This window comes from Lissotriton vulgaris, chromosome 6 (genome assembly GCF_964263255.1).
Source record: "Lissotriton vulgaris chromosome 6, aLisVul1.2, whole genome shotgun sequence".
Lineage (NCBI taxonomy): Eukaryota > Metazoa > Chordata > Amphibia > Caudata > Salamandridae > Lissotriton > Lissotriton vulgaris.
Window position 1 is genome coordinate 1,408,605,745 of NC_141694.1, and position 15,797 is coordinate 1,408,621,541.

The 15,797-nt window shown below is 40.1% G+C and overlaps 1 protein-coding gene across 3 annotated transcripts in view; it reads right to left on the minus strand.

Annotated features, from left to right (window-relative positions):
- Positions 1-1,643: 1,643 nt before the first annotated feature.
- Positions 1,644-15,797, minus strand: part of PERP (p53 apoptosis effector related to PMP22) — a 65,436-nt gene continuing 51,282 nt past the window's right edge. For 2 of the 3 annotated variants that reach the window (XM_086927522.1, XM_086927523.1), the window contains exons 2-3: positions 14,981-15,118; positions 1,644-5,697 (exon numbers count right to left, since the gene is read on the minus strand). In XM_086927522.1, coding sequence (XP_086783648.1) covers positions 5,480-5,697; positions 14,981-15,118 — 356 coding nt within the window. In that variant the 3' untranslated portion in view covers positions 1,644-5,479. The remainder of the gene's footprint in view (positions 5,698-14,980; positions 15,119-15,797) is intronic. The other variant, XR_015296664.1, reaches the window with a different exon arrangement.

Below are 15,797 nucleotides of genomic sequence, written 5' to 3' on the forward strand. Positions count from 1 at the left end.
TCACTGCAGCAGAGCAAAGAATAGCTGGATTACCTGCATAATTCCAAGAAAGAAACTTTATTCAGATGTAACCTGGTAATAGATTAAAAAACAAATCAAAGAGACAAAAACCTACTGAGGACAAACAGCCAAAATGTCCCACCTGAAAAACTGGAGTTAGAGGAGCTTCTAACGTTTGTTTCTAAAGGGAAAATGCTTATAAAGGAAATTGTGCATCACATATTAAACTCGGAGAATCATTGGAAAAGGGCATTTTGACAGTGAAATTAAGAGGCATCAGTTATCTCACACACACTTCAGGGTGCAGGTCATAATGTTGTCCTGGTTCATCCCATGGTGCAGCGGGAAATACAGTTAAGAGGTGACGTCACTGATATCACTTTCCTAGCTGGCACCAGTCAGTGGTTGAATCAGAAAGAAACACCTTCTGAACCACTCGTAGTCTGACGTGTTTCTTTGATGAATTAAGGCACTTCCTTGTAATATGTAAAGGGGCTCATACATTTCTACAGATAATAATCTGTCATAGTTAAGTGTCTTAAGTGTTAGCCAGAAAAAGCAGGTATCTCCCTTGCACAGAGCCAATGCATGCAGCCTTGGTTTGGGAGGATCACTGAGCACTTTCTTGGACAGTGGGTGGTGGATTAAACCGTATATAAAATATGCGCCTCGCATATGTTAACGTGATTAAAGCATCTCAAGACCAAACAACTAGCAGCAGAGAGAAACTGACCTTGCATGCACATCACTGTTTACAATGGCGGGGGATCATCCAACCTAGGTCCAGGAGTGCAAACAACATTCCACATTTTCAAGAAAAGTAAATATATAAACGAGTCCCATTTAGATTTACCACATTCAAATCAGCCACATGTATATATCTTGAAAATGAGACATGGCTCCAGTCCTTGTGGACCAATGTAGAACACCTATTTCCTACAAACCTGTACAATCAGCAAACACTGGGAAAAAGCATTGTGGACATTGGAAGAAAAAGGGAGGTAAACCACAAAAACATCATGTAGTTTAAATTCATCCATTGTAAACAGCAGTCGTAGATCAAACCTAAAAGTGAAAAAAGGGCAAAGAAGTCTCACAATGACAAATTCACTCATGAAAGATGTCTTGCTCTCTCTCTCTCTGCTTAACCTTTAAAATTCTTAAGTTAGCCTCCCCTCCTATCCTCTCGCAGACAATCCCTCACTATGCCCCTTCCAGAGCCCTTCGATCCTCAGGGTTAAACCTAGCCATTGTTCCACGTTTTAAAAAAGCTAGAATGGGTGGACGTTCTTTTTCAGTGTTGGCGGCAGCTCTCTGGAACTCTTTGCCTGCCCCACTCCGTTCCATCCCTGACCTGCTCCCTTTTAGGAAGGCATTAAAAACCTTCCTATTTTCCGCAGTTTAGTCCTATTCCTGTCTGGTTACCTCTGCTGTGTTGTGTTCCACCATCTCCTAAAGCGCCGGGACGCCTCTTGGCTGCGGCATCTGCGCGCTATATAAAATAAAATAACATACCATAACATAACATACCACTGAAGGTCATTAAAAAGTCTTACTCCGAGTGAGCTTTCAGGTAATATAAATTGATCCACTGCAATTTCCATTCAACTTGGACGAGTTTTTCAAAGGAAATCAGAAAATGCTTAAAATGTAAATTTTGTTTTATTACATTTTTCTTTAAACAGTATATCAAAAATAACGTTGGGGCCAGATATTTACATACACATTTAAAGTACGAATTTATCAGTTTACAATTCTGCATCTTAGAAATTAAACAAATATAGTGTATGCTTCATTACTGACAAACAAGGCTGAAACATATTTTCTCTTTATCAAACAGAAAATAAAATACGTTACAGAGTAAAACATACCTCATGAGTTTAGTTAATTCTAAAAAAAGAAGTTTACATGCCCACAGTAAATTGCAGCAAACCTAAAAACAAAACTACACAAAACAAAAAGGAAATAATGTGGAGGCTAATATGTATTGCATTTCAGTAAATATGTACCACCAGGTTTCTTAGTGAAGTGTACGAGCATGTATAATGGAGCTGTAAAGGGTTTACCTAGCAGTATAGTATGTTGGTCTTCACCCAGAAAAGAAAACTAGTTACTTGAAGGGAACTATTTTTTCCACAATAGGAAATATCAGTTCAAATGGAAGATATTGCTTCGAGACTATGATCACTCTTGAAAGCAAACCGAAGAAAAAAATGATCCATGGCCTAATTTGATTGCTATTAACCAAGTGTGACGTCTGAGCACTAGGACGCCTGAGGGTAGCTACCGCGCTATATAAATAGTCTTTTCATTTCATTTAATTTCATTGAAGAAAAACAAATCTTGCTGAAGGTTTGTCATATTACGTGCCACTGGGTAATTATTAAATAGATAAACTTAGGTCAAGGGTTTAAATTTGTGCAGTGAGAACACATCAAAGCACAAACAGATCTGAGGCACATTAAATTAAGACGTCATCATATAGAATCCTTTTTGCAAATGATATAATCTTGAGAATCCTAAACTATACATTATCAAATCTGTGTTTTATTTTGCAGCAAGTGGCAAATAACTTCCTCCTCATCGAGTCCTGGAGTATATATGCTATTAATTTCACCGGAAGTGTGCAGACCCAGACTGGCAAAAGACCGGGAGTTTGAAGAGGAAAGAAACCGCTTTGCCCAGTAACAGATGTAGCTCAGCCTGATTTCTGTTCCAGTCCGACCCTGAATTCAATATGTTGCATATTCATTTTCTATTATCGTTTACTTTAGGCTTTCTGTACTGCGCTACTAACCACTCACAGTGGAGTGCCTGCTTTAATACATCTCACATGTCAGTCTAATCTGTCTAGTATTAAGAAAGTAAATTAATTTGCCCCACACACTTCTACTGAAAAATGTTTCACTCATAATCCTTTACTAGAAAACCACACTTAGTATAAAAACACTAGCATTACGTATCAGCCATATATACAGTATTATTATAGGAGTTAATAGATCTGGCAGCACTTAAGCAATTAAAAGTGAAAAGTTTCAACCGAAAACTTCTTACTAGGGCTGTGTGATGTTTCATAGTTTTTTTCAACAAACTTTGTGAAGCGTCCTTCACAAACTTAATAATTGAGAAGACTAAACTGTGGGAAGAGAAACCCCAATTTTTTACAGAAATAAATCTGAGGATAAACGATTTTTTAGTAGAAGAATTTGCTCTAAAAATATTTTAAGCTTGGAAATTCATATTCGGCGTTCTGTAAGGAACTCAAAACTTTGCAAAACTTACAAAGTGAAAGATAGTAAACTTTGTGGTTCATTTACTGGCATATTTAGGTCAAAAATACAAGGCGGCAATTGCTATAAGTCACTGTATCACAGTGACTGAATCTAGAATTCGTCCACCATTTGTCAGCCGGTTCATGGAAGACAATGCTGCACTGGGTTATCAGGTTAAAATGACTTTTTCGACCTACTTGAGCAAAATCCTCTAATACAATTGCATCATTACCCTTATTTCCATGCTGATGTTGTAAAACATTTATAAAATCATGGAAATGTTGGCAAAATGCTAAGCACATCAACTTGAATTTCCAATGTCTACCTTTTAGCACTCTCCCACTGCAGGGAAGCATTTACCATACGGCATTTCACATACTCACAATTTCATTGCATCGATCTTCAGCAGAAAGAAAAGGTTAAAGGATAAGCCCATACGAATGGACAGTGGTTCAAAACAATATGAAACAATGTAAGAGGATTTTTGTTGGCAACTACTAAATTAAGGACCATATGTGCGAAGCATTAACCCGGTCGCAAACTAGCCGAATCACAGAATCGGCCAGTTTGCAACCGCAAAAAGGCTGTTTGGAATGTACAAAGCCCAAACTGCGATTCAGCAACTTGGTACTGAATTGCAATTTGGGTTTTGTGATTCGGAATTTGGAATGGGTGTGTTTAGGGCGTCCATTCCAAAAACCAAATCGCATTGGTATGTGCAATTGTTTTGTGGCTGAAATGTGGTCGCAAAACATTCGCAGTTTACCACCAACCCAAAGTTGCTCATAATGCATTCACAAATTAGATGGGGTCCCATCCTCTTTCTGAATGCTGGGAAAACATTTTTTAAGAGCAGCTGTGGTCCCACGGATCACTGCTTGCTCTTAAAAAATTAAAACAAACATCACGTTTTTTATTGTAAAAACGCATCTAGTTCTTTTATTGAAAACGCGTTGCATTTCAACAACAAAAAAAACCTTTATTAAACGCAATCAAAGACAGGGTGGTCTACTGGCCTCAGCAGGCCACCACCTCTTTGATGGCTGCCATTCCTAATGGGTCCCAAACTGCGACCTACCTGATTAATATTCTTGAGACATGTCCATTTGTGACCCACTAGAAATCACAGGTATGAAACAAAATGTTTCATACATAAGGAATAGCAATTTCCAAATAGTGATTTGGATGAAGACGCTATTTGGAAATCGCTATTCCTATTTTATATACATACGACCCAAAATGATTTGCCATGTCACACCTGTTGGAATGTGTGGACACAGCCTATCAGGGTTACTCCATTTCTTCAATTACAGAAAATCCAATAGATAACTGGATCTCATTCATTCCATTTTCTTTCTGTTCATAATTAAAGTTTAACACTTTCGTCCACTACTAAACACCAAGTGCCTAGTCTTAGCGTTTCAAACTGGTGTATATGGATTGTGACTCGATGGGTCACAGCAGAAAACAAATCATAATGGCCTATCCACCTTTTTTGTAAAATAGAGAAAAAAGAATAAGATAAACATAGATGGCATAAGACCATATTTAATTTCCTGCAATGCATCAAAAGAGAACGTGCAATTTGCTTCCCTTTAATGGAGGAAAAAGGCATCCAGTAAGAGGACTTGGGAGATAAGGTGTATACTCAGAAAAGTGTGCTCTCTTCCTTTTTAAATATATAACTAACTATGTATTTCAACATGGTTTGCCTTCTCATTTATGGTTGTTTATAGAAACGCTATGTATATATAAAACTCCATTTAACAAACAAAAGATATTTTTTAAATATTGTGTCCTCTGTATAACTTGAAAAAAAGCACTTGGTGATTGTTGGCTTTCTTATGCAAGTGAAGGCTAGGCTTGTAAAAGACAGTGAAGGCACTTGAATGACAGTACAACAAGGAGAACTATGAAAATATATGTGTTAAAATCGCTGTATGCAATACGGAATATACCAAATATGAAAGCAGTTTTATCTGGGTTCGACTTTAGTCCTTCTTTTGAGGAAAAATGTCCAGGACAAAGACAGGAATAAGGAATTCAAACAAAATATCATACAATATGAAAAGGATGACATATAGGGTTCACCTAAAATCTATTTGTTTTTTAGAACTCAGACGCTAATAAATTCAATGGAAGTATCAAAGCAAAGGTCTCTGTGGAATCCGAAAGTCAACTGTCGGGGGGTCTCATGCAGGTGACGTTTAGCCAGACGTGTAGAAGTACTTGGTCTTGACATTGCCCAGTAGTTCGTCTTCATACCTGGGAAGGCAGCAGAAAAAGATGGCACAGCCGAACATGACAATGGTGCTCCCCCAGCCGAACCCATAGGTCCAGCTGTACATGTACTTGTCGGGGCTATTTGCCAGCTCCTCCGTAAATCGGACTGGGTAAATGATCAGTGCGATGATCTGGAGTATCACTGCAAGAACACAAAGGGAACAGGGAGAGGAAACATTGTGAATTGTGGTAGATTGTTCATAGATTTCCCTAAAGTAGAATCAATCCATTCAATCTGCATTTACTCCCATTCCATTACTAACCACCTTTTATGCAGTGAGCTCCACTTTCCAAACATTACACAAATGTAAAAGATGTGCAATGGACAATGCTGCCAAAGTTGGCACTTTCAGCCTGTCCCGGCTTTATAGTCAATATCCCTCTTGACTCTGGGACTTGAAGTATGCTAAAAAAGCTAGGACCGGCTGAAGGTGTCACACGACACTGAGCTACATGTGCAACATTTTTTTTTAAATATTAAAGCGGGCACTAGCTGCAGAAATATTTACATGGACTTGATCTGGTGGAAGCTATGAAATCATAATAACTTCAATAAGTTACATGAATGGAAGGTGAAAATTCTGCATAAGAGTTAGCTGCTGAAATACACAAATCTTACCAGTTTGAATATCCTTAATTTCAGCTCAGTCAAAAACAGGGTGGTTCTAGGAGAACTAGTAGACCTAATTCTCCAACACAAAAACTACTATCAGAAATACACTGCCACCAACCACCCCCTTGCTCTGCAACTGACTGGATTTCATCCATACGTTACAACCAGAATCCAGCATTTGAACCCTCCCACCCATCTGACCCTTAGCCAGGACAGAATGTCTTCTGTACGTGGACCAATGTTTACACTTCACTCCTCAGACCTTTCCTCAAAAAAGATCTACAAATTGATAGCCATCACACTATCAATTATCCAGAGTCTTTCACAGGTCTCACTCTGGCACATGCTTCTTGCTGCAAAATGGCATCTATTGTGCCATTAATCATAAAGGATTTATTAACACTAGCCCATCTTTTTCAATTTGCTCAGTCTCTCTTCTTTTCTTCTTCAAAGTTCTATAATACATATTATTCACCAAGATCATTAGATATCTTGTCTATTTCCATCTTCAGACGCTTAAAATTGGGGTTTTGTAAACTTCTGTCTATTGAAACTTCCTGATCAGTTGTCTCCATATTTTATCACCTCAGTCTATCAAACCATCGTTTATCTCTTCTCATCCAACTAGAGTACCTCTACATGGCTTCTGACAAAGTCAACACAACATCCGTCACATCATTATGTCAAGTCTGGAAATTACTGGAACACTACTCTTCTTATTTCCCTCTAGCTTAGCCACCTCAACATGCAGTGTTCATGAGTTTGTCTCTACTTAGCCATCACCCCACCAATAGGCCGCAGACAGCAAGCAAAAAGAAATATCTTCCTTAATTCCACCTTGTATACAACATTCTAATTTGGATACTATAGATGCAAACTCTGGCATGTAAAACAAAAATAATCGTCCAATACTTTACATGGAATTTCAATGCTTCATTCCACACAACCCCTTGTTTGCAAACTGGGAAACAGCAAAGTCCAAATATTTGCCTTCATCATCTCCACCACAACAGCGGCTTGCTATTACATCTCTAACATCAAGAGAACACAGTCAAACTGCCCGTTCCACTAGGCTAATTCACTCATTGACACACTTGAAATCAAGCTAGGCTTATGCAACAATGCCTGTAACCATTCTAGGCTCTGCAGAAAGTCTTCACACGTGCCCCTTGCATCTCACAAAGACTTACACCCACATCCCCCAAAGCCACTAAGCCAGTAGACTTGAAACGCTTTACTTCTATTCTAGTATACTGATAAATCTACTGCCAACTCTAACAAATACTCCCCAGTACACTACCAAACACTCTCTGTGTCCTTTCACAAAACTGCTTCGTGAATTCAAGCATAGCTGTGCCTGATTCGGAATCATTCAGCATACCCTTCCTGCGCTGCTCGACTAGGATACATTCCACCTCACAAGGCACCATGCTGTACTCCGTGCGGGGAAGAGAGAGCCAACGGAATTCATGTTTGTCTCCTGCATTAAGTTGAACAACTTTTAGGACATTTTGGAGATTGCATGCTCCCAAATAGTGGTAAACCTGCTGCTGATTTTGTTTGGAACGGATGCCCGGTTGGATCCAACAATAACCTCAAGCGTTAAAAGACTCCTCTTTTACATGATGTTGGCTTGCTAGGAGAGAGATTTGAAGGAACTGACTGTTGGCACTCCCTCCCACGTTGAGTAGGTGGCAGAAGGCAGTAGATAAAGTATGCAGAGTGGTCTGGACTGCAGCAATAATAGCAAGATAACAGTACTGTTATGGTCAAACTCTACAGTATGGAAAGGGTAATCCAGCTATCAGCTCATGTGATTAAACTGGATTGATAGAGAGGAAACAGTTGTAGAGAGTTTTCTTTCCTCTGCACTGGTCTATTCGGCGGCAATGTCTCAGATGGCAAATGGACACCTCTTAGGTTATGATCCATTTCATCCCAAGGTAAATGAAGACAAAAGATTTTATTTTAAACGGAATACATTCTACCTTACTTTTGTCACCTCCCTGAACAACTTAAAGGAGCTCTCAGAAATATTGCGTTCCACTAGAGAGGATTCCTCATCATGAATCAACACATCCAAATTATGCACAAACCACACTCTAGAGAATTACCCCTTTGCTTTCAACGCCATGGACTCTTCAGGACAGTGCAACCAAATTATGCATCAAACACAGTCCGGTGTATTAACCCTGTGCGTTCACCTTCATGAACTCTTCGTCAAACATGGTCCTTCCTACCACCGCCTGTTTTTACTATGGACTGCCATGCTACAAGCGTCCTTTGTGTAGCGCTACTTGTGTAAGAGTTAGTCTACACAAAAATCTATTCAACCACCAACCGTGGAACCCGCTGTCAAAACTGCACAACTCTTATCTCCATATAAAACTCCAATTGATCAATGTTATTGTCCGACATCCCGTACTACTCTGGAAATGCAATCATTTGTTCCCCTTAAGCCAAAACTACACCAGAAAGAAAAAAAGTGATATATGTTTATGGTCCAAATCTAAATCAAAGGCAGAGTTCTTAGAACCAACAGTATTTTCTTAAACTAATTAAGTTATGAAAAATGGCAGTCCCCCACTTCGTTTTCAACATGCTGAAAAAAAAGCAAAAGTCACATTTTATTCTGTCAATGTATGTAAGGCGATAACCCTGCTTGGCCATTCCCGTTGGAGTCTATAATTAACAAAACCACTTATAATCTGATACCCTGAGTAACTATTTATTTCCTATGCTGTTTTTACAATTTTGACAAGGTTAGAGATACTAAGTAATAGTAACAAAGGTAAAAAAAACATTTTCCACAGATATTCATGAAAGGGGCTCTCTTTTTCGGACACTTACCGGCTCCAGGAGGGGCCGTTTCACTTCACTTCACTCTTGCAGCGCCCCTGGGTCCCTGACGTTGTGGCCGCCCCCGCCGCTGTGCAGCGCCATCGCACGGCCGCGGAGCGGAGCGGACCACAACTCCCAGCGTGCTCTGGGAAATCCACCGCCCACTTCCTGCTGAAGCGCGCCAGGAGGCGCAACAAAAGGCGGCAGCACCCTCCGCCTCGCGGACGCGCGCGGGCGGCGCCGGGCGGAGCCCGGGCAGAGGGCGGGCCGTCTGTGGCCGTCCGTGGACGACTGTGGTCGGGCGGGCCACCCCCCTAAGATCTCCTCAACCGTAAGTGTCATACCCAAGCACAAACATGGGCGATTCCACTACTATAAACACCCATATCGATATATCTTCCCAGGGTGCTGATACCTCTGCCTCAGTCTCTCTTATTACATCTTTTGAAACATTAATTGAAACTGCCTTCAATGAAATTGTAGAGACGGAGAGGAGGTTTTCAATGGGCTCTTATACTACTAACAACATATCGAGTGCTCCTGGAAACATCCATATCATCCCCGAGATTACTGTGGTTAAGCCACCACTTCCATCTGTAGCTGTGCCCATTGTTTTGGAAGATGAAAACACTGTTACATACATAGCTACAGATTCTGTCCTTTTAAGAACGGCGGCTGCTAGCCAACTGGTACCTCCGTCCAAAGAAACCATCCCTATTAGTATACCTGTTTCCCAAGGGGATGTCATTACCCTGGATGTTACGGAGTCTTGCAGTAACAAACCAGAACGGGGAAAAAGGAAAAGAGGTATTATTAAGCAAAGCGCTAATAAAAGAAAACAACCCTCACTAAACAAGAGTCAGCCTACTCCCCAAAGCCTGTGGAATAAACAAAAATCTTCGGGGGTGGTAACCGTACCTATGGAGGAAAAAGACTCAGTGGATATAGATAGCACTCCTTTTTTGCCCACAAATCACCCCGGTGGGAACTGTAATACTGTTTGGACCCAAACAACACTAATGGGAGATAATTATAACTTTTCCAAACAGAATGGGAACCTTATCGAAACTATAGTAGACACTATTTTTAACCGAGTGGAGAAACTTATGATCAACCAATTTAATAATGTTTTTAAAAGATTGGACAGATTAGACAACCTGGTTAAAAATGTTGAAGCCAAAAGGAAGGGGTCTATTAGTTTGGACCAAATTAGAGCCGACCGTCTTTTAAAGGATCTCGAATCCTTAAGCAACACTCTGCCATCTAAAATACAGGCCGCTTGCATTGCATTGAATAAGGGAACGAAAAATCTGGAACCGTTATCATCATCGCCCATTACACAACCTTTAATCCAACCGCGTACTGTTAATGCAGGGGCTAAGTGTGCAAAATCTAGTACAGCTGCTAAAACCATCCCAACCCCTGCACCAAGGAAAACTACCCCTCTGGCCACTACTAACAAAAGCCCAACCAGCAAGGATGACCGCCCTACTCAACCTATTACAGCTACAACATCAGCTGTAAATGATAACATAGGTTCTACCCAAGTAAGGTTAAATAAGCCCCGCAAAAACGAAGGGCCAGCGCGTCCCCTACACTTACCACCGGATGCCTGCCCGTTTGTTTTGATTTTGGCAGGAGTACCAGTGTTGAGGGAGGATCAGGGGGAAACCTGGGTTCAATTACGAAATAAATGTATAGACTGGCTAACTAAACATAAAGGGGTTGGATATGACATATCAAGAGAAATCATATCAGCCCGCAGGGTGCCTTGGATCGGACCACTACCCAAAGACAAGGATGGAGATTGTGTAGTTCTTAATTTCAAAAATCCTGGAACTGTAAGACATTTGCTTAATATAAGTGGTAACTGCTCAGCTATTCCCACGGTCGCAACTATGCTACCCCTAAGCTACTTTTACAGACAGCCACCTATGCAATTCCAACCGCCTTTAATGCATTTCTACCCTCCACCCAGGTACTCTCAGCCACCAGCTATGCATTTCCAGCCAGTTGCTTTCCCTTTCAATACATTCAATAGATTTGCACCCTTGTCAGGTTTGGACATGTTGGATTGACCCTCTCTAATTAAACCAGCCAACTCAGTTGTTTCCTTATCATCTGTCACCAACGGAAACCAGGTAGATACAAATTCCCTGATAGGGACTCCTGGAAGAGGCCAATCTATGAATGATAAGTCCTCGGATTCTGTACTTTCTGTTGTGAGTTGGAACATAGCGGGTCTTAATTCCAAACTGAAAATCAAAGAATGGCTTGACTGGGTGAACACTAATTGTGACTTATTGTTGCTCCAGGAAACTTGGTGTTTAACTAATCCTACAATGGAGGGCTTCTGCTGTTATAACTCAAAGGCCTTAGCCTCATCCATGGGACGGCCAAGCGGGGGGCTATCTATTTGGTCCAAGATAAAACCTGGGGTACAAATCAAATTGATCCCAACACCAGGCAAATGTTTTATGGCTGTTAAATACATTAATAGGATGATTTTATGTATAATTAACTTTTATAATAATGATTTTGTTAATCATCCCAACGGAAACCTCTTGTCTTTGTTTAGCTTTATTGATGATATCGTTGAGGGGTTGAAGTATGGACATTATGATGGTATTTGTATAGGGGGAGATTTTAATGCTCATATGTATCGCACTAGTGCTCCGTGTCAAAATGGCGAGGAATTGAAGAATATACTAGCATCACGTAACCTAGTGAATGCTATGGAAATCGCTGGAACTAGTGCTGAAACTAAATTTGCACCCACCTATATAGGCCAAGGCTGCGCCTCCACGATTGACTATATATTTCTTTGTTCATCTCTGTGCAACATAATTCGAAAAGCTGAGGTTATTTGTAGCGCATATAGTGACCACTATCCGCTTAGAATACATCTAGACCATCCTCAGACAAGAAAGGCTGCATCAAAGACTGAGAGTGGGCCACAAAATTTGGTATTGTCTACCGATAGACTAAGACTAATATGGAAAGGGGCGGATAACAAAGCTATTCTAGCCAATGTAATCAGAAAGCATCCAATGTTAATAGACATCTGTCTGTCTCTTGAGAGTACTGATGAAGTATTGATTGGGGCATTTAGCAATCTCTGTGGGGCAGTGAGAAGGGAATCCTCTAAACCATCTAGGCCCAATACAGACCACAGCCCACGCTGGTTTGATTCCGCGTGTTCTAAAGCCAATAGGGAACTGAGGGCGGCCTTACAACTAAACCCTAGGGATTTCAACCTAGTGAGAGAACTAAGAGCTAAATATAAACTCGCCCTACGGATAAGAACTGAGGCTTTAGTGGTTAACCATTGGGAGTCACTAACGCGGACTGTCTTATTAAAAGACACCGCGGGGTTCTGGAGAGAAGTCAAATCACTCAGGTCTTTTGGTTCTAACATCCAACCAATTAACTGTAACATAAATGGAGAGGACTGGGTGGAGCACTTCTCCAAAATTTACAATATAGCTGCCCCTAGCATAGATTCTATATTGTCTTTAAATAATACTGATCAACTGAACTTCTCCATATCTGAGGTGGAGGATGCAATTTCTGACAGTGCCAGTAATAAAGCCCCTGGCCCTGATGGTCTATCTATCGACCAGATCAAATCGGAAACTAATTTCTGGGCCCCCCTATTATGTAACTTATTTAATCATTTGACCGACAGCACCATCCCCGAAACCTGGTCGAACAGCGTTATCGTACCAATATTTAAGAAAGGTGACAGGGCCGATCCGGCCTGTTACCGTCCGATCTCGCTGATCGACAATACATTAAAAGTCCTTGGTAGGGTACTATTTAAGAGAATAAGGGATTGGGCTGAGGATAATAATGTGTTACACTGCAGCCAATTGGGGTTTAGAAGCCATGTGGGTACGGTTGAGCAGTGTCTCAACTTGAACCTAATCATGGCCAAATATATTATCGTCAAAAAGTCCCCAATTTATTTAGGTTTTATGGATCTGAGTTCCGCTTTTGATTTTGTTAACCGCTCTAGGTTATGGTCACAATTGCTGGAATATGGTTTAGATGATTCATTAGTATATTTTCTTTTATATTTACACAGGGATCTTAAGGCAAAAGTACGCATCAATAATGAAGGTGAACTATCTGGTGACATTTCCATCCAAAGAGGAGTCCGGCAGGGCTGTGTACTCGCCCCTCTACTTTTTATTTTATATATTAATGGGCTGAGCCCTGCCCTGAGCAAGAACACTAAGGATGTTCCAATTATTAATGGGTCCCCTATCACCACCTTACTCTATGCGGATGACGCCGTATTGATGGGGCGTACCCCAAATGCGTTGCGCTCATTAATTACAGGGTTTGTTGTTTTTATGTCTGATTTAGGTTTAAATACCAATTTTAAAAAATCATTTATCATGAATTGTGGTTTAAAAAGATACAACATTCTTTCAATTAAAAGTGGCGAAAATGAATTAAAATGCACAAGCACTTTCCCCTATTTAGGGTTATTATTCTCCAACACTGGCTCGTGGCAACATCACACCGCCCACGCAAGAAATAAGATTGGCAAATCAATTAACTCAATTTTATCTCTTCGCCAACCGAGAACGGCAGATGTGATCACCCCCTTGTTAAATATTTATCGTACCCAATGTCTGCCAACTGGGACATATGGATCCGAAGTGTGGGGTTATTGTAATAGCCTGCCTTTGCAGCTAGAGGAAAATAGATTTTGCAGGAAGGTATTGGGTGGTATTTCTTGCACGCCCATCTTTATTTGCCACCAAGAACTTAAGTTGCCATATATAGCTGATTTTATAAGGTCAAGGCCTACGCTTTTCTGGTTAAAAACATGGACAAATCCAGCGGCTTCCTTGACCCGTAGCATAATCTTAGATTGTTTATCTCATGAACGATCCAACCTCATACCTTGGCTAAATGCGGTCAAGAATAGCCTAATTAGTGTTGGACATGGTTCCCTGTTTAGCTCCCCAAACACCATTGTGCCCGCCCATAAGAATAATGTAAAACGGGCATTGTATGAGTTATACAAAGAGGAACGCATGAGAATTGAAATAATGAAACCAGCTATTATTAAATATCTTCCACTAACTGTGACTAGTAATGTTGTTTTAAATGAACCCTACAAACCCTGTAGATATCTGTCATTACCGACAGGAAGATGGAACCGGAGCCTCTTATTTAGGTTCCGCGATGGCAGTATTGTAAATTTACTGAGCTTTCCACTCGGCTATAATAAGAATCTAGAAGAGCTTGAATGCCTGTGTTCTGTCGGTGGGAAACAAAGTTTACTGCATTATTTCATCTTCTGTGGCCACTATAAATTGTACATCCATCACTACCTATTGCCAATTTTCAGAAAATACAATCTAAGAGACTTTAAATTGGCATTTAAATTCTTGCAAATGTTACCAACCGATGATGTTATATTTACCATAAGCTGCTTCATAAAAGCCTGTGTAAAATCGAGGGCAAGTATGGAACATGCACAATGGTCTCCGGATGCATAACGCACTTTAAACTCTAAATATAAATTGTATAGAGGTTTAATAATCTGTATGGAAACATTGTTATTAGTATTATCTAAACAGAAATTTACGAATGCTTTTCTAAACTGTTTATGATACTATATCATGTAATATGCACCTTATGCCATATATGCTGCTCATGCCTAATTGGGATGTATTTTAACTTTTAACTTTTAACTTTTGTATATGTTTTTATGTATTTTAAATGATTCATCCTGTATGTACTTTTATGGATTTTTTCAGAATCCGAATAAAGATCATTTCATTTCATTTCATTTCATTCACTTATAATCTGATACCCTGAGTAACTATTTATTTCCTATGCTGTTTTTACAATTTTGACAAGGTTAGAGATACTAAGTAATAGTAACAAAGGTAAAAAAAACATTTTCCACAGATATTCATGAAAGGATCTTATGTAACACAAGTCTTACCAGCAAGGAAGAGCAGGCCTCCAATGACTCTCAGGAGTCCAATATTTGGCACACAAAGTCCTACGAAGGAGAGGAGGAAGCAGATGATCAGGATGATGAAGCCGATGATCAACAGGGCGGCCGTGGCTTTTCCCCAAGCTGAAAAAAACAGAAAACTCATTAAAGTAAACAGAAAATAAATAACATAAGTGCATACTCAGCTCTCAATCAAGTCTATAGGCCACTTGTGTTGAATTTTGTTCCACTAAATCTAGAAGAAGGTTATATTTTCTGCATATCCACAGTAAAATAGATTTACATACAATCCTTTTAACAGGAATCATTTACACAATAATTAGTGGTGACAAATGGCATAGGACTGGGCTACATGGCCCAACCTTGGCTAATGATTGTAGGTGCTTAAGTCCTGCATATGTTTTCTTGGCATACGTTTGTAATTTAACATTATATAGCATGAATGTGGCCCATAAGCATTAGCGTGCTTTACAATAGAAGCAGACTAGATTACACTTCTTGTAGCCACAGGGAGAGTGAGTGTTTTGGCTAGAATCACGACAGACAGCTGAGATCGCTGAGCAGACAGTAGGGTTCGAACCTGGTTTACCAAGTTCTAAAGTTAGTAGTTCTAGCATCTAGGCCACATCTCCTCCTCTGTCAACATACACTGCACCGAGAAGCATTTACACGCACTCCTTCCTCATGGAACTATGGTAATGCCTCGAAATAGGTGCTACGAAAAGGGGATGTTTAAGCTAAAGAAATAAAGTTAACTTAACAGATGCTTGAACCAAAATGAATGCCCCTGGTTGAGTAACTT